The following is a 23433-nucleotide window of genomic DNA, read 5'->3' as shown; positions in this document are numbered from 1 at the left end:
ATTAGATTCAAACCGATTTGACTCTTTCGACTGAGTCGAGCTCGAGAAAGGTCATGCCAACATGTCGTCCTGGAAATAGGAGCGAAGTTCTGGAACCCGTTGGCCTGGCTGTTTGAGCCCCCGCCAACCCCCCCCCCCCCCCCCCCCCCCCCCCCCAACCCGTGTCAGGTTGACCATTCTGAGGTTGGCTGGCCTCCGAGGCACAGGCCCTCCTCCATGGAAGGAGGCGTCTGCATCTGTGAAGATCGGGCTGGGGGATTTGCGTCTTCTCCAAACACCTTCTGCTCTGTTCCTCGGGGTCCCAGCGGGGAGCCCTGTGCTGATATTTTTAGAGGGCATGTTCCACGAGCCTCCGTCGCCAGGAGAGGAGGACAATGGAGGGTGTGAGGTTACATCAATACTTGGCGTGAGATGGACGGGCGGGCAGGGTGGGGGGCTGGCTGGGGGTTTGAGTTAGGGGTGTTGGTGGGGAAGGGGGGGTGGTGGTGGCTGGGGGTGGAGGAAAGAATCCTGGGTGGCCTTGATGAGTTCTGGATCGTCGCTCCTCAAGGAATTTCACACTCTTCAGAGCCAGGCCTCCTTCTCTGTTTCTCCCCTTTTAGTGAAGAAGCACACAGCGATGTGCTGGAGCCAGTGTCAGATGAATAGGGTGACGTGGAGTGGAGCAGCGCTCATCATGATCGGGATATAAATATGTCATGACCAGTAATATCACTTCAGCTCATGACTAATGCCACAGGTCATGCCCTGCTCCATATACATACATACATTATGCTGCCTATACATTTACACTTATTTAATTACTTTAAATTGAGCTTTACTATTATATTCTTCATATTATGTACTTAGTGTACAATGTACCATGTACTTGTATCACATGTTCTTAAATAAAATGATGTAGTCTGAAACTGCCTTGTTACCTGCATGTGTGTGTACAGCCCATTTCCCAAGGCATCTTCATCTGCCAGGCACCTATAGAATATTTGGGTGCCTGGCAACCAACAATGTAGGGTGAACATGAGGTTCCACAGCAATGGTGGTCGAATTATACAAGCCAATGTAAATATTGTTCCATAAACAACCGAAGCAGGCCTTATCTCATGCTCATGATGTAGGCTTTATCAGACTGAATGCTAATGTGCAGGCAGTCTCACAGCAGTTCTCATCAAATAAATCTGAAACGGTTTGACTGCGTTTAGCAATCAGAGGGAAGGTTTGCCTCGATCCCTTTTCTTCTGTGCTGATCGCCAAACACGTATTCAGGCCCACATTGTGTTTGAAAGACGAGATTGCAGATAGGAGAATATTGATGTGTGCGACCCGCGGCTGCCTGCGAGGGAAGGCTAAATTATTCAGGGAAGTGTGTCACATCGAGGGTGTAACACACACCAATTTCAGCACCACTCAGCCTCTTTCTTTCTCCCCTCTTTGTTTTCCCCCTGCAGTAGCAGAGTTGATATCTCGATTGAACTGCTCGAGAAAAAGCCAAGTTCTTTAGCAAATCCTTAAATCCTTAAAAAGAAAAGAAAAAAAGATCTTAAAAAAAAACAAGAGGATGTCTCCTTCCATTATTAACTTTTGAAAGAGTAATGGTGTTATGGTGAGATGTGGTGCGGTGGAATGTGTAGCTGATCAGAATGCGGAAAGTCCTGATGGAAACAATCTCAAAGGATGGAATGAGACATGTGACCCTATACACATGCCTGTGTGTATACACAGAACACACCTGTATAGCAGTCGCTCTGTAGATCACATTAAGCGCATTAGATGATGTTCTGGATGTTGTTGTTGTTACTGCAGTGGTTGTCGTTGGAGACCAGAACCCAACATGTCTCCCTTTGCATCACATCCACAGATCCAGACTTCGGCCCGGAGGGGGTGGCAGAGGATGTGGAGGACGGCCGTCTGAGGAAGAGGCGTCTGTCTCCAGAGCAGGGCGAGGAGGGGGAGGAGGACGACGACGAGGAAGAGGCCGCTCTGCACAGCTGCGACGGCTGCCGGCAGGTGTTCGAGTCACTGAGCGATCTCACCGAACACAAGATTAATCAATGCCAGCTGACAGGTAAACAACGCTCAGCCCACCGAGCCAAGTCTGGTGCTAGCACCTCTCTCTCTCTCTCTCTCTCTCTGTCTGTCTCTCTTTGTGTGTCTCTCTCCCTTTCACCCTCCATTTTCCCCTTGGTCTCTTTTGCTTTCTTCCTCTCTCTCTCTTTTGCCTTGCTCCCTGTTTTCCTCTCTCTCTCTCTCTCTCCCTCTCTCTCTCTCTCTCTCTCTCTCTCTCTCTCTCCCTCTGTCTCTTCTTCTCTGTCCCTTTGTCTTCACCCGTCTTCCCTTTAATTCCTTCGACTTCATTTTCTCTCCACCTCCTTCTTTCCTCTGTAATTCTATCTCTCTGATACACACACCACAGGAACACAATAACATACTAATTCATACACATGGATATCATTAAATGTGATCTTAGCCAAAGGAAGTGCTGCCACCATCACAAATTCCTACAGCATTAGCAATAAATGTACCACTTTCCACAACTGCAGTTCTCCAACTCTACTCCCCGCCCTCTCTCTCTCTCTCTCTCTCTCTCTCTCTCTCTTTCTCTCTCTCTCTCTCTCTTCCTCTCTCTTTCTCTCATTCTCCCCAGTCTCTGTGTATTTTGGCTACACCTACTGTCTCGTACATTCGATTAGACCACACACATCACATCGCACATCTCCACAGAGGGAAGCAGGCGAGCCAGAGTGCGCTTGCACAAGTATTGTAGTGTAGCTCCACTGGCAGGCCATGTCATTGGCTGGCTGATGTATGAACACGGCTAAAAATACTCTGACAAGGTGGCAGTGAGAACTAATGATGTCAGTTGAAGGCTTCCACATGCGGTGGGCTGGCTGGCCTCTTTATCTCCCACAGACCCCACATCAGATGTGGCCACCAGAAGAACACAACTTTTTTTTTTAAATGTTAAATGTAATATAAGTTTATACATTTTCATTTTCTTTGATTTCAAATTCATGATCTGGCACCCAGCTCAACTGAATGAATGAATCTGAATGATCTGATGTACTATATTGGCAGCCTCTGATATATAACCTTTGAGTGTTACAATTTTTATTATTTATTTTATTATTATTATTTCAAAACATAAAGTCTCTGTCTGTGTTTTTAATGGACTTGAAACAACATGTGTACCTACAAGGAATTATTAATTTATTGTTTTGTTGAAAAGCGTTTTCTCCTGCTTCCCACCTCTGTAGTGTGTGCGGATCCTCAGCTCATGATTGATTCAAAGTTTTTATTAATCAGGCATAACAAAGATACAAGTCAGAGCTCCAGAGAGGTGTCCAATGAATTCCAGTGTTGTTGAGCAGCAGTTAAGAAAATTGTGTATGCATCTGTGTGCGTGTGTGTGTGTGTGTGTGTGTGTGTGTGTGTGTGTGTGTGCGTGCGCTTGTCGGTCTTACTTGAATACTGGGGTTCAAGGCAACATTTAAGGCATGCTTCATTTGTATGACTCACGTATTGAGTATTTCATTCTCTCTCTCCGCTGAATTGGCCTTTGCTGTGGATTTTTTGCTTCCGCACTAACCTCAAATTAATGTCAATCTCGGAGACAAAGAGCTCCCAATTACTCAAGATTTTAGAATGCAGTTTGGATTGGACCCCCTGTGGATACCAAATTGTAATGTGTAAGAGTGTAATTGTCATTAGGGTATTGTGCTAAACTATTATATTTGTAATTTATTTAATAAAAAAAAATTACTTTAAAATAAGTAACAACTCCTCTGCATCTTGGTATTCACACCAGGTCCATAACTTTAGCTCTGGTCGCAAAATTATACTTTATACTTATAAAGTTATACTTCTTTCTTACATCTTTATAACTTCTAATGATTTAACATCATATTTTTCACTTCTGTCAGAATGTCAAAACATGGATGCAACTTTGAAAAAAACATACTGACACAGTAACAAAATGGGAGGACTTATTATTAATAACTATCAGTATTAATACAATAATTTATCTTAATAATATGAACTGAACATTTATTACAGAAATGATGGAAACGCATGTAAAAAAAAAAACATGCTGATCCCACCCTAAACACAGACAGAGCAATTGAAAGAGGTAACGACGGGGAGAGAGAGAGATAGAGAGAGAGAGAGAGAAGGAGAAAGAGAGGGAGACAGAGATGTAAGATGTAACATGTCACTTCGATCAATGGCTGCTGTCGTCTGGCCCAGGCTGCAGCAGCTTTAACACCTTTCTGTGCACTTAAGCCATGACCACTGCACTGCGCTAGGGGAGTCCAGGGCTATGGATCGCCCTGTGTCCCCGATGCGATCGGTGCTATTGATCGTGCTAATGCTGGACTGCGGAAGAAGAACCTGGGAGAGAGACACAGAGAGACAGAGCAGGAGAAGGAGAAAGAGAGAGAGAGAGAGAGAGAGAGAGAGAAGCCAGAAAGAAAGTGCTGCAGGAATGTCTCCCGTGAGACCAAGTCTTCTTCGACTGGGGCAGGGCTGCAGGAATGTTCTCCTGCATCCCCCGCCCCCCAAAGACACACACACACACACACACAGTCATACACACCCTCCCCATCTGCAACCCACTGCCCCTTCCTCCCTGGCCCCCCCACCCCCACCCTATCCACCAGGGACTCTCCAGAGGCTTGGGCAGGGCTGCTGGAATGTCTCCCCGGAGAGAGTGTCTTAGGCCGGGATAGGGTGGGAAGAATGCTCCCCTGGAGACCCAGTGGGGGCCAGGGCAGGGCGGATGGAGGAATGCCTCCACCCCAGAAGCCTCTCTCTGGCTCAGGGGCAGGGCCTCAGGGGCTCCCCCCTGGCTCCAGGACGGCTGAGGATCGAGTTTCCGTGGCGGGCTCTGCATCCTGCTGTCACGGCCTCCTCGCGCCCTGGGGGAGGCTAGGGCCGGGCGGGGGGGGGGGGGGGGCTCTAATTCTCTTCCTCCTCCTCCTCCTCCTCCGTCCTTACAAAACACTTAATCATCACTTCAGCCCACCGATCTGGTTCTTTAGTGGTGGCTCAGCTTGTTATTGCAGTATGGTGAACTATATTCCACCAGCACCTTGTGTATTGCATGGACTGCATATGCAACATTTGATTTTCCACTGAAATAACGATGGTTGCAAATGTGGCACCGGCAGACAAACGTGTTCTGTGAGTTAAACACATGCCGACACTTGAGAGAGCTCCTTAGAAAACCTGGGGGGGGAGATTCCTCCCTCATCCTGGGTGTCTGTGAGAAATCATGGAGAGCTCTGCCTCCCCTCTCTGCCCCATGCTCCTCCGTCCCTCACTCCACACCCACCCACACACCCCCTCCTCTCCCCACCCCGGTCACTCCCCGTCCCGAGCCACACCTTTTTTCTCCCGTCCTTCACCGAGGGAGGGGGCTGGCTTCTCCCTGCGGAGAGATCTCTGGCTAGCCCGAACGGCCGTGTTAACCCCTTGTGTGATGACCTTTTTTCTAATAAGTGGATTTCTCTGTTTCCTGTGCTGGCCAGTGGGAAAGGCTAGCAGACCCAAGGCTTGTGCCCCTCAGACCAGAAAATCAATCGGGGGAGACAATAACACTGAGCAACGTCTGCAGGTATTTAGTCACCAGGTCAGTGTGTTGAATTGGACTTTCTAGATTGCCTTAAAAAATAGGTAAAGCGAAGAATCAGACGTATAAGAAATCTGTTTTATATATGGCATTCAGGCTTAGAAATTCACAGAAATGTGTTGGGCAGAGATATGAAAATTGTCCAAAAACCAAGTGGGGGAAAACAACAACTAAATCCCCACTTACTATTACTTCTCCCACTTCCAGTTTGATTTAGGCATCAGACACACGTTTGAAGTGTGTTAGCTGTGCAGTTCCAAGTCCTTTGGTCAGCAGTATGGAAATGTCCCGTAATGCCTGCATTTATAAGAGTGGCTTTTGGCAACGCATTCCTTGTAATAACTCTGTCCAATACATTTGCCTTTGCCAAGGACTTTTTTTTTTCTGCCGATGTTTTAAGGTATCATTCCAACAGCTGATTCGCAAGTGCCAAAAACAATGAGCAGCGAGCGATTCTTCACCGGCTACCAGCTAGTGCGCGAGAGACAGACAGACAGACGGACAGAGAACATTCTGTCGGTTGCCTCTGATTGGTTTTGCTGTTAATCAGGAGTTCTGACACGTTTTTCGCCTCAGTGTCTCGTGACACTCTGATACAGAGAGGGGAGAAAAGGAGGCTCCGAGATAACAAGGCTTTTGAAAATGGGAGAGGAGGCCAGAGGGAGAGTAGTGCTTTCTGACTCGATGCAGGGCTTGAAAAGAGACCTCATGCTAGAGTGAGCGCTCGGAATTAGTCTCGAGCCTATCCGAGGTGGATGCTCGCGCACAAACACACACACCTAGACATACAAACACAAACACGTATCTGTGTGTAGGTATGGAGCTGTGTATATATGTGTGTGTGTGTGTGTGTGTGTGTGTGTGTGTGTGTGTGTATGTTGTGTGGCGCTTGACTCCTCAGCGTCTCAGTCTGAGGGTCCCTTGCGGCCCCCCCTCTGCACAGCCGAGCCGGTAATGTTAACAGGAGTGTCATTAGGAATTCAAAGCAGATGCAGCCTCGTGAGGACGCCCTCTTCCTCTCTCCCTGGAGCTTCACGCCGCACATTATGCATCGTATAAACTATTTATTGGGCTTTGTCAGACGCTCACAGCACTTTCTGCAGGAGCACAATCAGAGGAAAAAACAGGGCAGTGTGTAGTTTTATTTGGTGAGTGCATGGAACCTGGATGCCAGTGCACCACACACCTCCTGCCCCTCTGTTGCACAGCATCACACACCCACACACACACACACACACACACACACACACACACACACACACACACACACACACACACAAAATACACACATCAGAAATTTGCAAACAAAAGCAGTCGGAATCGTTTAAATCCGTACAGGTATTTCAGTGAGCACACACAATGGTGAGTTGTTTACACCCGCACTGAAGCTCTTGGTTGGAGCTGGAGCTGGCGTGCTTCCTTGCTTGAGGGCTCTGGGCTGCGTGCTGGTTTTCCTCGCTTTCGGCCAGGCAGCTCCGTGCCAGCGGATGGGCATGGCGGCTTGGACAGGCAGCAGGGGCTGGCCTGCCCACACCTCCTGCACCCCGCCGCGGCCGTCCCCCCCTCGCTCGGCCCCAAATAGTCTCCCCTCTCTGGGCAGAGCCGTCTGAATAGCTCCTGGCGTGACACCCACATCCTCCGTTACCTCCACAAGCATTCTTAACATCAGTATGAGAGTCCATCGTATGTGTACTTCTGTGTATGTGTATGTCTGTGTGTAGGTGTGTGTATATTAGTTTGTGTGTGTGCTTGTGCGTGCGTGCGTGCGTGTGTGTGTGTGTGTGTGTGTGTGTGTGTGTGTGTGTGTGAGAGAGAGATATGGCACTCGCCATTTTTTCCCATCCCTGTGTGATGGTACGGCACACGCTCCCTTTCTCTCTCGCTCTCCTTCTCTCCCTCTCTCTCTCTCTCTCTCTCTCTGTGTGTGTGTGTGTGTGTGTGTGTGTGTGTGTGTGTGTGTGCTCAGAGGCCAAGACTTCTTTCTCTGGCTCTTTTGTTTCGAGTTGCTCCCAGCCTCCGCTCGTCTCCTGACTGGCACAGGCAGAAGAATGAGGCATTAAATGTTAATAGGACTGCGTCTGGCCAGGGCTGAATCGCGGAGCGTGTTTAAGCCTGCTTCTCTCCTCCCTCCTGGCACGCGCTCAGAGAAGTACAAAACAATTGAATAAAAGAGGGGAAAAGAAAAGGGCTGCTTCATCGCCTGGTAACGTGAGGCGGCTCGAGCCGGGGTTGAGCGCTCGGAGGGGGAAACACATATGACAGCGATAGCGAAGGAGTGGAGTGTAACACAGCGCACAGAGGGTTGGAGACTCGGAGCCTAAAATGCTCAGCGTTCACCACGGCACGGTTTACTCCTGTAGCTCTGGAGGACAAACCATGTATAATGGCAGCACAATTAATGGAAATTAAAAAAACATGTGAAAGAGTGGTACATTTAGTAGGTAGGTGTGTGTGTGTGTGTGTGTGTCTATATATATATATATATATATATATATATATATATATGAATTTTACAATACAGAATTGGAAAAATATTAGAAAGGAAGAAAGAAAGAAAGGCAAATGTGGATGAATAAAATGCGGGTTATTGAAATGTAACACAGAGGAGAGGGCAGGCGTAATTTCCACACTCTCAGGGGGAGCCCGCCGCATTTTCCTCCTTATGAAAGCAGCTGCAGAGAACATGATATTGCTGTGCAGATAAGAGGTCTGGTGTGTGTCTGTTTGTGGGAAGTATGTATGCATGTGAAGTGTGTGTGTGTGTGTGTGTGTCTGTGTGTGTGTGTGTGTGTGTGTGTGTGTCTGTTTGTGTTTGCATGGGAGGTATGTATGCATGTGAAGTGTGTGTGTGTGTGTGTGTGTGTGTGTGTGTGTGGGGGTGCATATAAATCAGGTCTGTATTCTAGTCTCCTGTTGTGTCCATGACCATGCTCCTCTATGTAAGACACATAAAGCCACACCGGCCTGTGAGTGAAGATGTCAAATGTCTACCCTGCCTGTCACGTACGTTTAGGATGCTGCGTTCGCTCGCACACACACACACACACACGCACGCACACACACGCATGCGCAGACACACACACACACACACACACACACACAGCCCGCCGAGGCTGAGCCAGGGAGAGGGAAGACAGACATCCAGACAGACAGACAGAGGGCTGCATATTGTATTAGGGGGGCTGCTTTGCAGGTAATTAGAGAGTGATGTGTTGACTGCTTCTCCTGGGTGGGGTGTGTGCGGCTGATAAGGGGGCCGGTGGTCTTATCTCTGGAAACGAGAGACGCCAACCCTGCCAGGCAAATTCATCCGCCTGCCCACCCGCCTGCTCGCTCGGCCTGCGCTCCCATGCCCACCCCACCGTCTCACGCCACCCCACCCCACCCATCCCTGCGTTTTTATTAAGCACATCGCTAATGCCAGACAGGTTGTGTGCATTCACACTGGCAAAATATTCAAAGAGGAACGAGAGGGAGAGAGATAGAGAGATAGAGAGAGAGAATTTCTCTTTTCCTCATCTACTCCTGAAAGATGATGATGCCTTAAAACCCAGGTAACGTGCGGGAGGGCAGCGAGAGTGCACACCGAATCTCTCCGTTGTGGGCTCTCTCTCTCTCTCTCCCAGGGCCCCTGCATTCAAATGATTTTCTCTCTCTCCGTAATGCGCTACCACTCGCTGGAATAATGATGAACCTGTTGCGGAGGCAGACGAGGCGCAGAATAGGGAAGTTTGAGTCAGGTGATGGGTGCAGCGCCATTGTGTGTGTGTTTTTTTTTCCCCCACTGTTGCCGAGCAGACTTGAGCTGAGCATCGATAATTAATACATCTGGACTATTAATATTTAAGACAGGTTCAATATCATGGTTCGCATGTAAAATTCCAATCAGGAGAGGGTACTAATGAAAAGTACACACCCATTTGCCATGGTTTGTAATAAGCGTGAGTGTTTCCCCTTGATCAAAACACCCTAAACAGGTGTCTGCTACGACTGTTACAAATGAATGCTTGCTTTGTTGCTTCAGCAAGAATTAATAAACAATCATGCAAAGTGTGAAAACATAATCAAAGACACACACACCACATAATTATGATTTTGCATTAGCATATCAAATGTCAAAGAGCCCTTCATGGGTGTCATGCTTCTTCATGATGTTTTGAGCAAGTGTGTGTGTGTGTGTGTGTGTGTGTGTGTGTGTGTGTGTGTGTGTGTGTGTGTGTGTGTGTGTGTGTGTGTGTTTGGAGTGGGGGGGCAGTCTCTGTTATGAGAGATATCTATATTGTGTGGAATTGGTCGCTACTGGTTTTTCTCACACATGAAAACTTGTGAGGTGTTTTCTTATCCCTGCGATTGAATTGAGTAGCTGGAAACGCATCCCAAACCGCTTGCAGTGATTCTTTGCCCTGGGATAGATTTGAGGTACATAATAATTGAATTGAACAGAAGTCAGATAAATTAAATATCTTTGAGAACTACCGAGGAAGAGATGAGGTACCTATATTTTAATGAGGATCCAAAGCTCTGTCTCCTCCCAGACTTTGTTGAACACTGGAGGAAGACATATCAAGATGCTGTACATCTTTCCAGAATATATTATCAGTGCTTGAATGAATTGGAATAGTAGTAATGCACATAGTATGCACATTCCCTTACATTTAGGAAAGATTTACATTTCCATACATTCACATTTTGTGAGCCGCTGGCTTGTGGTGAGGAAGGACCCCAGAGCACACGTGTACACACACACACACACACACACACACACACACAGCACACAACCCATTTCAGTGTTCAGCTCATACATGGCCCCATATCACCCCTCTGCTCAGAGTGCTTCTTAAAGGAAAGGTTGCCTGCGTCAGCCTGGAAACGTACCACACATCTATCCCAGAGGTTTTTTCTCTCTCTCGCTCCCCCTTTTTCTGTCTCTCTCTCTTTTTTTTCTCCTCCTCTTTTCCTGAGTGAGCGTTGCCAAACTGGCCACTGGTGAGGAGTGATGTGGAGGGAGAGAGGGAGAGAGGGAGGTGGAAAGAGTGACCGGCGTGACAGCTTTATGCGTCCCCGGTGGCTCCTTCCTGCACACTCGGCCTTCAGGAAGGAGATGGGCCAGCCGCGTGACGCTAGCCAGGCCACAGTGGGCCCCCGCCACACTGTCACTGCCCCAAAGCCCCCCCACCACCAACACCACCAACCCCCCCACCCCCCACCCCCCACCCCCCAAGGGGCATCTTACTACAGCCAGGTGCTGAGTAGATACACTGGCATACATCGAAGCCTACGCACACAGCCGCATGTACGCTCTTAAACAGACACCCATGCATAGTAATGCATTTCCGCATCTTTATCATCGAAAACGATGGTCTTTTTAAACAAGAGGTTAAACCAGAGGTCACGTCATATTTGAGAAAAGTAATGAAATGATTAAAACGGAGAGTGATGGCTCGGTATATATATATATTTTAAAATTGCTAATTTACTAAAAGCTCCAAGGCTACCCTTACCCAGATGGATCCACTTCACTCAGGGCTTTTGAAATGAATATTTAGGCTATTTTTCACGTCTGATCTTCTCTCGCGCGTCTGATATCAACAGTGCCACTCCTGCCGGAGCCTCAAGTCTGCTGGCCTCTGCTATGACTCGGCGCCTAAATGATAAATTAAAGCTTCTGATGAAATAGTAACTTGCCATGTCTGCGTTGCCCTGGTCTGAAATCAGCTCTTTTCAGGCTAATAGCACTGACGGTGGATGGTTGAATACGCAATCGTCAGTGTCTAGCAGTTCGATGGTGTAGTAGGCTAAACATAAGCTTCATCTGATTTTTGTTATGCTTTGCTTTGGGATGAAGTGTATATTTGAATAAGAAAAACATGCATGAGTCAATATTCCGTGGTTTGGCTAGTTGGCTATCCCGTGTTTCGGAGGATTTCATCCCTTATTTATGATGTATGGTGCCTTCGGAAAACCGCGCTGCTAATACAGGCAACGCAAAAACCCTGCCTGTGATTGGATTTTAATCCAATAGCATTATCATATTTATCTCCCGGTTGGTCGATTGTTATTCTTCCAGGTTGGTGGGGGAAGGATTGGCCTGTCTTACTTACGTGTCTTCATTAGCATCCAGAAAAAGCCCACAAGCGCCCTCTCCCAAGCTTCAACCAGTACACACCCCGCTCCTCATTCAACAGTCCGTGGACGGCTCCCCCACAAGACTACAGCCTGATGGTGTTATCCAAATAATGAGGAGACTGTTTCGATTTGACCGGGGTGGACAGCGGATGCAAAGTCTGAGATGCCTTATCAGAATAGAAATAGGGATGAAAGAGATTCAGAGAGAGAGATAGAGTGAGTTGCAGTGAAAGAGTGTGAGGAATGATAGTGAGAGGAAGAGTGAGTGAGTGAGCGAGCGAGCGAGCGACGTGGGGCTGGGCAGAGATGTAATTTGTTTCTCACCTCAGGCTACTGGTCTTTGAGGCCTGTAAATATGCAAGCAGAATGAGTCGTGGCATCAATATGCAAACCCTTGATGGTTACTAATCTTCACTGCAGAGGAGTGTGCTGCGGACCCTTTTTCAAACAGCCTTGCACCGCCACTGCCACACCTGAGAGGAGAGGGAGAGGAGGAGAGAGGGGCCAGAGGCAGACTCATCAGGAGATGAGCTTGACGGTAGCGTCCACTTTGATGCCCTTTGAAATGGCCCTATTACATGCATGAATCAAAACGGAGGCATCCGTGCAGCATCCATCGGTGTAAGTGTGGTGCAGTCAGTGACGGAGGTTAGACATCAGTACGTGTTGAGTTCATGTTCAGGAAACACCCAGTCAGAGTGTTCACTTTCTTTAGAAAAATGGTATACTGCGTCCAGTGAAGAGACAATGAGCTCATCAAAAGCTTTTTTTTGGCAACTATCGGTGAAAAAATGCAGCGGACATCAAAATGCCAACTGGGCAACTTTGGAGACCATTCCATTGTGTGGGAGTTTGTCCCTCTTTAGGGGTGAATACGTTTGATATCAGAAGCTGCTAGAGAATGGAGATGAAGGGATTACTGACACGTACTGATACACACACACACACACACACACACATCTGTGGCATCCACAAAAAGCCTCTCTACCTACCTCCAACATCTGATGGCAGTCCTGTAAGGTCCTGCAGTCCGGCCCATTGTCATGCACCCTCTGTAAGCGCGGATAAAACAACCTGAGGGAGTCGTTGCGGCGGAGTCGTTAGGAATAAGCTTGGCTTACCCAGGCTGTCAGATAAACCAGGCGCCTGAGGATGGCCAGAGGTCATCTCTACCCAGGAACGCTCTGTTGATGCCCTTGGCTCTCCCTCTCTCTCTCTGTCTCTGCACTCATCCCTGCCCAGTGCCATGTCATTTATTTGCTCTCTCTCTCTCTCTCTCTCTTTCTCTCTGTGTCTGTCTTTTTCTCTCACTCCCTTTTTTCTCTACTTCTTTTTTTCTTTGTGTCTCTTCATTTGAACTCTTTCCTCTTTGTTTGTGCTTCTCTCTTATTGTCCATGGTTGGCAATAGTCTGTACTGTCTTCAGCAGGACGTGTCCTCGTGCAATCTGATGGTTGCTACCAAGCTAACATATCAACTTGTTTCTTCTAACATAAGTGAGAAGGAAGATCTATAAGTGTTGAGTGTGTGTGCCTGAGGCTCGAGTATACATAGAGTATGTATAGAGTTTAGCTGTGAGACATTGACCCTTGACCCTCTTGGAAGGGCGTCATCTCAGAGGAGGGTTACATTTGCCAAACGGTGTGGTACGGAACTTTACAGCACTCTCTCTGAGGGCATGAATCAACCAGAGTGGGAGAACTAGGTCCTCAGCGCAACCGCACTAGACCACTGTTCACCGCTCACCTTTGCTGTCTTTATTTTTGAACATGGATGTATCGACTGTTTTTGGTAGAAGTGCAGGTAAGTGCACCAAAGGCTTGAGGATGTTTACCTGGCAAGATGCCTGCTATTTTTTTCTTTTCTTGCCCTGGTGGTTTTTCTTGCCCTATTGGCTGCGGCACGGTGTGTTTTTGGAGTCGTTATTAGTGGAGGAAATGGCCCAGAGTGTGGCCAGCACTCTCTCTCCCTCCCTGAGACGTGGGCTCCCCTCGGATGCTTTGTTTTTCAGGTATGTGGGTAGAGAGGCTTCAAGGCAAATGGGCCAGAAATATCCCCTCCACATCTACCTGAAAATGTATAGATTGCAACACACATCTCTCTTAAACAACCGCATTCTGTACATCCTCATCTTATCTACCAGTGCATTACAGAGTCTTCTTTATCTAGTCGTTAATGAATACAGCTGCTTATATTGAGTCACATTAATGCAGGAAAAGCTTTTTTTTTCTGCCGTGTCAAACATCTGATTAGGGACACTCTGCGCTTTGAGATCAGTCCTTCCAAAAGAGTTGGACATGTGTGCTGTTCATGCACAAAAACATCAGTCTCAAAAGAAACCTCCGTTTCCTGTGCTGCAGTTTGAGCCCTTTCACGTTGGCCTGTCCCTTCTGTGTGAAATTCGTTTTCCTTTGAAATGTACAGAATTCTTCCATTTTCTTCTCTGTGCATAAATTTCCACCTCTCCTTTCCACACACACACGCGCGCACACACACACACACACACACACACACACACACACACACACACACACACACACACCAATCATAACTGCTTTTCTCCCCACCTGTCTACCTGTCTTTTGTCACTTGTCACATGGAACTTCACCTTCCTCTGTCTCTTCTTTCATGATATCTCTCTCTGTCTCACTTTCATGATATCTCTCTCTGTCTCACTTTCTTTGTCTTTCTCTGTTCATTCCCTCTTCCTTTGTTTCCTTTCTTTCTGCGCCTCTCTGTTTTTCTCTCTGCATCTTCCCCTCTCTCTCTCTCTCTGCATCTTCCCCTCTCTCTCTCTCTCTCTCTCTCTCTCTCTCTCTCTCTCTGTGTCTGTCTCTGTCTCTCTCTCTCTCTCCTCAGTATTCTGCTCCTGCCCTGTGTGGAGTGATTTTGCCCAGACACGTCTGGCTCAGGGTAAAGTGGCGTCCCCAGAGAGAGTGCTCGGCAGCCCCCAGGTCGCCGGCACCATGAATACATTATGATCCCCATTTCCATTCCGTTGCCACGGCAGCACTTTTGGAGCCGCTGGCCAATTGAGACATAACATTGCCGATACCTCGGCTGGAACGCCAGTTGGACGTGAAAGGTGCAATTTGATCAGATCCTGCGACTATCGATTTTTTTCTCTTTTTCTTCGCCTCTTTTCTTCGTTTCTTTTCTTTTCCTTTTTTTTATGAGGTTGTTTGGGGTTTGGCTCTTCTGCGTGTGTTTTAATGTTTGTTGCATCTTAATGCCATCCATGCAGCCACTCGCATCCTTTTAGTCACCTACTACACGTTCACTTGCTCATCCTTTCCATGAGCAGACTGCCCCCCCTCCATAACTGAGATAAATGGTCTGAGGCAGCCTGGCTCCCAGTCCCTCCTCTTGGAAGCTCCTCTTTTTTGCCTCCTTTCAGAGTCTGTGGCTCCTTTACCTTTTTTCATTGTTTCCTCTTTTTTTTTCTCCCTCCTCCTCCGGTTGATGTATAAAACATGGCGCCTCAGGTAGAGGATGTTGGGTAGGAATCCATGTCCCCCTAAATGGCCAGCCGTGTGCATGCGCCTAACACTTCACTGAGCAATCTGTCAACATGTCAGCAACACATGTTTTGTAAAAAGCCTCCGGTGGGAGCTGGGGGAAAAAAGGCTGCTCCTGCCAGACCAGAGAGGAAATGCTGTTTTTTTCTCCCTCGCTCTCCCTCGCTCCCTCTCTCTCTCTTTTCCCCCGCCTTGAATGCAGTGGATTTTCTATTGCTAGTGTGCTCTCCCACGAGACACCTCTCCTTCTACTGCACTTCAGAAATTTGAACTGGGGGGGGACCCTCGGGGAGGTGTGTGTGTGTGGGGAGGGGGGGCATGGGGAGGTTGATGGTAGTGGGGGGGCCTCCCACTTTTTTTTTCCCTTCTTTCTCTCTCTCTCTACTCCACTTCCCCCGCCTTCACTCTCTCTCTCTCTCTCTCTCTCTCTCTTTCTCTCTCCGAGCTCCTGAAATTGTGGAGGTATATTGTGGCGGTCCCTGAGCGGTCTTTTCTAATACCTGAGTTTCTGGAGAAGCTGGAAATTACCGGCAGGCCTCCCCCGGGACTGCTTTATCCACACCAGGAAGGAGAGCAGAGCCCAGTGGGGAGCGGGCTTAATGCATGGCTGAAATAAAAGAATTTCAGAGAGATGGGGGCCATGGTGCTAGTATTTTTTCCCCCTCTTCTTCTCCCCCCTCCGTCCTTTCTCTCTCTCCCTCTCTCTCTTTCTCTCTCTCTCTCTCTCTCTCGCTTCAGCCCCAGTAGCTTAGCCTCTTTCTCATATGTGAGTGGGGAGCCTTCACTTGAAGAGCTCTTGTTTAATAAACTTCCAGAGGAGGCTGCCCGAGCAGACAGCTAGACAAATACCCATGTGTGTTCCCTTTTGTCTGTGCTACTGGTTTTTGTTTCTGCAAATTTGATTTCTCGCTATGTCTTCTCTCTCTCTCTCTCTCTCTCTTTTTTTTCTTTTCTCCCTGTCTCTGTGTTTCGCTGCTCCCCGTCTGTTACTGTTTATTCTATGTTCTTCTCTTGCGCTCTCACTCAATCAACCTTTTTTTCATCTGCTCGTCTTTTTTTTTTCTCTCCTGTTTTTGACTTCATTTTCTTTCTCCCTGTATGTTCTCTCTTTCTACTCTGTATTCTCTCTCTCTCTCTCTCTCTCTCTCTCTCTCTCTCTCTCTCTCTCTCATTACTGTCTTTTTTTGTGTGGGCCCCTCTCAGTAGTATGCATTTTGAGAGTGTTTTCTTCATTGTTTGGCTCTCTGGCATTCAACTGCCTCGGAGCAGGTAGGCCGTCGCTCCGTCAAGCGTGAACCATGTCTGATCCGCGGCAGATTCCTGACTAATCTCCCTTTCTTCACCTGTGTGTCGGAGCGCTCGGGCTCAGCCCACAGCAGGTGCTGCTGCCATACATGCCATTACGGCACCATTTGCTCCTCTGACGTCTCGGGTGGAGATTACCATTTGTATGCCACTTCCTTATGATAATGACAAATGAACTAATACAATCGTCTCACTTGTACAACTGTGACCCCCCTCTTAGCGAGGATCCGCTTCACAAACTCCTTTCTGTCATCACTCTGGCTACATTCTACATTCTACGTTCATCCCGTTCGAAAAGGCAGTACTGTTTTCGGTAGACTGGAATAGTAGGTTTGTAGTCAAGAACCCTCTCTGTCCCTACTGAATGATGCTGAAGGTTTCCTACTACTTCTGCTTGCTACATTGCACTGAGTTACACAACTCTACCCTTTATACTGGCTGCCCACAGTTATTTTTAATGTCCATGGATGATTTATCAAGTTTTTTTTTTTTTTCATAACCTCAAAAACAACACACATACAAAAAGAAAGGAAAAACAGTCCTTCACCAGCTACAGCAACAGACTCTCTGCTCTTGGTAAATAATTCAGCCCTTTCCTGTAAGAACCTCTGGCCTTAATAGGAATGCTGTACCTGTTGTAAGGAATAAACAAGTGAAACACACCAGGGAGACAGAAAGGATTTGGGCTCTGGGAGGCCGGAGAAATAAGTCTTTTTCTGCCGAAAGAAAAGGAGCAGACTAGCCAGCATTAATTAAACCCTGAAGAATAAAGGTTATCTGAGGCCTACAGAAACCATAGAGCATGTGTGCCGAGGCTGTTGCCAGTGCATTCTAATCAAGACCCCCTTATTAAGCCGCTGCTCTTGAGGAAGGGTGCTGGTGGTGGTGTGTGTTTCAAATCATTTCACACTTGTTATTGCGGAATTAAAGCGTATTAGCCACTCGGTTGTGTTAGGCTAGTGCATAATTGTTTTGATGAGCTTACGTGAGCACAGCCAGTATTTTACCGTTCTCCCAAGCTCACAGCCCAGAGTCCACCTGGACTATGTTTTACTGACAGAGGTTAGACATTCGTTGGAGAATGATGTGTGTGTGTGTGTGTGTCGTCGGGAGCCAATGTTCTCGATGCCTTTTGAGTTTCACACTTGGCATCTCTCCCAAGATGATCGTGCCCCAGTCGCATGCTAGGAGGCTCAACAGGGACATCCCTATGCCATAGCTCATGTTTTACTAATTACCCATGGGGCAGTGCAGCACCTTTACACCAAGCCTCCCATCCCTGCTGCACCTCCGCTTCCGTCTCCTGCTCCTCCTCCTGGGCTGGCCTGGCACTCTCATGAAGGCTTCAACGGCAAGCAGCAAACCGTCTCGATGCAACACAAGACCGCGTTGATCATCGTGCCGGGGAAAAAATGATCTTTTATGATGCTTTTCTTCACCTGCGTAGTAGAATCAGATATCTTATAAAGTCTACGGGTGTCTGTCGTCATGATGAATAAGTCATGCAGTTAAATCCCCCCCGTCCCCAATACATTTTCCTTTTCATCTTACTGATCAAACTGTTTATGTTTTCGTTAAATTCCAAAAGCAGAATATATCCAAAGAGCATAGTATATAGTTTATCGTTTATAGTTTGTCATATACGTACATATACGTACGCGCAATAGGTTGGATGAAATGAAAAGCCACACTCAGTCTGTTTTCCGTATGGCTTGTTCACCACTCCTCATGTACTCAGCTGACAGAAAGAAGATTCTTCCTACCTGTTTCTTCGTACCTCGCTTTATTTTCTTCTCAGGAACAAATTAATTTCATCTTGTTAGTTTTCTTCAGGAGATGACTATAACCATTGATAATAGTTTTCTATGTTCTTTTGATAGATAGATGGATACTTTATTAATCCCGGGGGACATTTTGTTAACCTGTACTGTTTGCCACCAATGTCAGGACTCATTTATGCTCTTGTTTTTGATCAATACGGATGAACGACTAGTCCTGTAGCTGATATGAGATGGATAGTTTGACATCACCATGGCATATTTGTAATGCAGCTCATAGCTTTATTGAGGAGAGAGGTTTGCATATATCTCTCCCAGTGTCACTGTGACACATGTAGGGGAGTGTCTCGGGTGGCCCCCCGAAGACGAGGCTCGCTCTTTGATCTTCTGACTCCTCCTTGGCCGCAGTAAACCGCTGGCCTTAGATGTCTGGAGGAAGGCTGTGGAGTGGGGCTCGGTCAGGGGCCTGCCTCGCTCCCTCAGGTCTCCTTTTAACGTGTCACCAGCTTGGAGCCCATTTCAACCACAACCCAGAAATGTGCTCAATGCACGCTCGCATTAAAAAAACAACAACAACAACAACAGCAAAAAAAAACAAGAGTGGAGAGTGCCATTAGTAAAGCAGTAAAAAAATAATTAGAGCATGGTGATAATTGTGTCTAGAGGGGATGTAGATCAGACAAGGTAAAAAAAAAAGAGAGAAATCGTAAAGCCCGCCTGTGGCTTTTCGACAGAGGGTTCATTCCTCCATCAATCCCACCTATCCATCTGTCCATCTGTCCCTCATTCGTGTCTCGTGGCCCCGCCGGAGTGGCAGGCAGAGGAGCCGGTAGGCTCTGGAGGAGAGGAGATGAGATGAAGATGTTTATTCATCTGGAGTGTATTAGCGCGATGATTAAGGAGGAGGAGGAGGACATCTGCAGCCCTCACTCTTGTCGAAAGCCTGCGCACTCTTGGCACCGGTGCGCGCGAGGGAAAATTAAAATCATCTTAAAAAAATACATGCGAAGCCCGGGCTGGGGGGGTGGGGTGGGGGGGGGGGGTTGTAGGGGCTCACTGGAGTTTACCTCTCGGTCTCCACTGGGCTAATTATTAATGAATGCAGTGTCTGTTTTGGGGTTTGGTCGAGTGTCAGCGCATCCACTGACGGAGAGAGGGGCGGGGGGGGCTAGAGAAAATCTTGACATTTAAGACAGGGATGCATGAAAATACATGGTCTTGCTTGGGCTGACACTTGTTTTTCTCTCTCTCTCTCACACTCTCTCTCACACACACACACACACACGCTCTCCCTCCTCTGTGGTGCATATATTTTTTTTCCTCCGGTGCGTTTTCCGCGAGCTGTCTCGGAGTTGTTTTTGCCGGTGACAAGCCCGGGTTGGCGATTGACGGGAAATCAAACTGCAGCTAGGCGGTATTAATCAGCGCAGGGGTGAGGGGTCATCCCCGGCTGCTGAATGCTAATGCCCCCTGTCTGTTGTCTTCTCCGGCCTCGCCGATGCTCTGCGCCTCCCTAAGCCAGAGGTCTCAGCCAGAACCAGACAGGGAAACTTGTTCTTTGAATTTGTATAGTGTATGCTGAACACAGACATACACTGCCCTTCTTCTTCCTCTTCCTCCTCTTCATCTTCTTTTCCCCTGTGCTGTCATCACCATGTGTGTGGCTAATAGGCTTGATAGGGCCTACAGGAACATGGCGTTAATTAGGCAGCTGACCAGTTAGGCGGCGTAGTCTTTTATTCGCTCATTAGTGGGTATGATGAAATATGTGTATTTTAGCTATATAAGGTGAAGAGAACGATCTCCTAAAGAACTGCTATTAATCTTGCAGAATACATGGTGGTGAGAAACCATAGTTGCTATTCTTGATCACATATCCTCTTTTTGGATGTCATTTTGGATGTTTTTCATATCACGGCTTCATGTTGCAGTCCCTCGGAATATAACTAAATAGCCTGAGACTCTTTGGACATGATAAATATGTGTTTTTTTTTATTAGCTATATTGTCGTGAGTGGTCAGGCACTCGCAGACCTTCTGGTGGGTGTGTGTGTGCTGGGTCCCCTGCCACAGACGTTAGGAAGCACAAACTGTCGTTTCCCCCCGGCCCCTCCTGCTGCACCCTGGGAGGCGGAGCAGTGAAGCAGGCGCTGCTGCTCTGTGCTGGGGGACAGATTGTCCTCCCCCCCGGCGGGCCACGGGGGACGCGGGTCCAGCCAAGGCCCCGGGCGGATCCACCTTCCTGTTTGCGCGCCCGTACCTGACCTGGTCACCCGTCTTTCCTCTCTCGCGGCTCCACGCGGCGCACAGGGAAACGCCTGAGGGTATTAGACTCGCTGGAAGGGGTTCTCCATATTCACTGTGCTGCCGAAGAAAAAGCGCACATTCACAGACCTAAGCCTGACCTTTTATTTTATTTTATTTTATTGAACATCCATATGCTTTAATATGCTTTGTTTAGCTTTGCTATCAGATTTGACTATTGTGTAGTGCAATTCTGCCATGCCATTTCTAAACAGTCCCCAAAAAATAGCCACTTGTTAACTGTGGCAATCATAAGCTTTTAAGGGAAGGTGAATGTGAAATGCAACGTCTTATCCATTCTCACAATCCCCTTCCAAAAGCCCCTTAAAAAATCTGCTGAAGGAACGCATGTTGGACTGAAGCCTAGGATCAGTAATGGAATCCTTCACTTCGCCTCATCTGATTTTCCTGCATCATCTCATGGAAAGAAAGACAGAAAGAGAAAAAGAAGGAAAGTGTAAAGGATGACTGACTGCCCTACTTTCCCTCCTCCAGCCGTTCATTTGTCTGACTTTCCTGGGCAGCCACCAGCGCGCTGTGATTTCTGGGACATTGACCAAATGCTCCTGTCTGTGCTGGGGGACGTGGGTAATGTGGACAAAGTAGCTGACGGCCGGCCGCCCGCTCCCCTGCGGTCCAAGAGAGAGAGAGAGAAAGAGAGAGAGAGAGAGAGAGAGAGGGAGAGGGAAGGAAGGAGGGAGGGAGGGAGAGAAAGCTGTATGGTAATGGACATCTTCGACGCTGAAACGGATCTGCACAGGCTCGCATAAAAGCCCTACGACAGCTGATTCACGAGCGCGCGCAAGCGTGTGTGTGTGTCTGTTTGTGTTTTGACACCAGCCGTCAGGGTGAGCGTGATGTTACAGGAAGCATTGCGTTGTGGCTGCTCACTGCTCAAGCGCTGACCCAATACCCCCCCCCCCCACTGCCGCTCACACACACACACCCTCCCTCTCTGCTCTGCCTTCTCCAGTGGCATAGCACACACACACACACACTAACACACACACACCCTCCCTCTCTGTTCTGCCTTCTCCAGTGGCATGGCAGATTTGATTGATCTATGGCAAGACCCACGCGGGGGCCTGACATTTCTCAGTGATGTGTAAAGAAGCATATTGTATTTGCTTAGGGAGAAGGAGAAAGAGAGAGAGAGAGAAAAGAGAAAAGAGAGAGAGAGGAGAAAAAGAGAGAGAGAGAGAGAGTGTGCTTGTTGGGTGGTTGAGGGCAAGGAGAGGGAGGAGGCCAGTGATGACGAAGAGGGCAGATGAAGAGAGAAAACAGACTGTGTGTGTGTGTGTGTGTGTGTGTGTGTGTGTGTGTGTGTGTGTGTGTACATGTGTGTGGGTGTATGTGTGGCAGACACATACAAACTGGGTATGACAAATAGCCTTTTCATTGACCACACCCTCTAGTTTTGACCACAGATGACACCAGGTGCAGGAGATTAAAATGTATCTTAACACTATTTTACAGTGTCGATATCTTATCGTATTGTATCTTATCTTATCTCGCATGAACGCAGCCATGTGATTGATCTGTGACAGTGTTTATTGATAAGAACTGTGCCACTGCTAAACTGTTGAATACATTGCATACTGTGTAGCACACTGATCTTCCTGCTTTTATTGCTCCAAATGCAGGATAGCTTCCCCCGCAAAGGCAGTAGAGTCCTCGTATAGCGCGCTGATTAGCCTCAAACCTTCTTGAATTACAAGTGATAGTAACAAGAATAGGAATTAGCCCTTAAATTTAAATCACTTTCAGAGGTTCTCAGCTAAACAAATGGCTCTTTGGGAAGCGATCAGTAGATCTTAACTGCGCGTGTCAGACAGCGGCGCACATGACATTATATTCATTGGATTCAAACGCCGTGTTCCAGGGGAGGGGGAAGAGCTTTGTGGTGACACATCAGCCATCTCGGGGGAGTTGCTCACCATTTTAGTTCCGTGACTGGTAAAGGATTTTTTCCCTCGCAATATGAACCGGGGTCACGGTATTGTATCAGACAACTTGACAGTTCTTTTAAGCTAATGAATCAATGCACGCCTCACGCAAGCATGATGTAAAAGCACACACACATGCACGTGCAAACATACACACACACACACACACACAAAAGAGCACTGAATCGGATAAAATGAATAATGGATCCGTGAGGATAAAAGTATTGTACAGTTTGTTAATACAGTATGTACATTTATGAAGTATTTATATCCCTTATAAAATGTGACTCGAAGTGTCACTGTCAATATATAAAGATGACAGACAAAAAAAGAAGCCATTTTCCAACCATTCAAGTGGTTTCACAGTTTTACATCTCAGATGTGAATCTGCTGTGGGTGTTTATTCTCAAAGTGCCTGTTTTGAAGTTGCCGGAGTTTACTTATTACCTTTATTTTGAGTGAGGTGAAAACACAGTGTGACTGCTGTCAGATTGAAATAGGTTACCAGGTATTCTGTTTGAGTGTCACAACATCTGAAAATGGGCACAGACTGAGGGGTCCCCCTGGAGTATCATTACACGTACGACAGAAATGCTTCACAACCTTTTGCAGGGGGGAAAAAAAACAGAGCGAAAAAAAAGAAGGGGTCTGGATGGACACCTCGCTTCTAATGTGTCAATCTTCACAGCCCCGCTCACCGAGAAGAAAGGTGATTGTCTCACCTTTTCTTTCACATTCCAGCAATTTCCATCCAGTAGCAGGGAAACAAATCTTTCTTTTTTCTGTACCACACAGCAATTAGCACCAAAGCCACGCCTCTACAGAATGCATGCAT

At 47.5% G+C, this 23433-nt stretch overlaps 1 protein-coding gene across 7 annotated transcripts in view; it reads left to right on the top strand.

Moving 5' to 3' along the window:
• The window catches only part of LOC105900508 (zinc finger protein 521), a 100462-nt gene that overhangs the window by 15540 nt on the left and 61489 nt on the right, over positions 1-23433 (top strand). For all 7 annotated transcript variants that reach the window (XM_031562908.2, XM_031562907.2, XM_031562906.2 and 4 more), the window contains exon 3: positions 1856-2062. Coding sequence is in view for 5 of the 7 variants with exons in the window: in XM_031562906.2 (XP_031418766.1) it covers positions 1856-2062 (207 nt within the window). In the remaining 2 variants the exon portion in view is untranslated. The remainder of the gene's footprint in view (positions 1-1855; positions 2063-23433) is intronic.

This window comes from Clupea harengus, chromosome 25 (genome assembly GCF_900700415.2).
Source record: "Clupea harengus chromosome 25, Ch_v2.0.2, whole genome shotgun sequence".
In the NCBI taxonomy this organism is placed as follows: domain Eukaryota; kingdom Metazoa; phylum Chordata; class Actinopteri; order Clupeiformes; family Clupeidae; genus Clupea; species Clupea harengus.
This window is presented reverse-complemented; position numbering and strand designations above follow the sequence as displayed.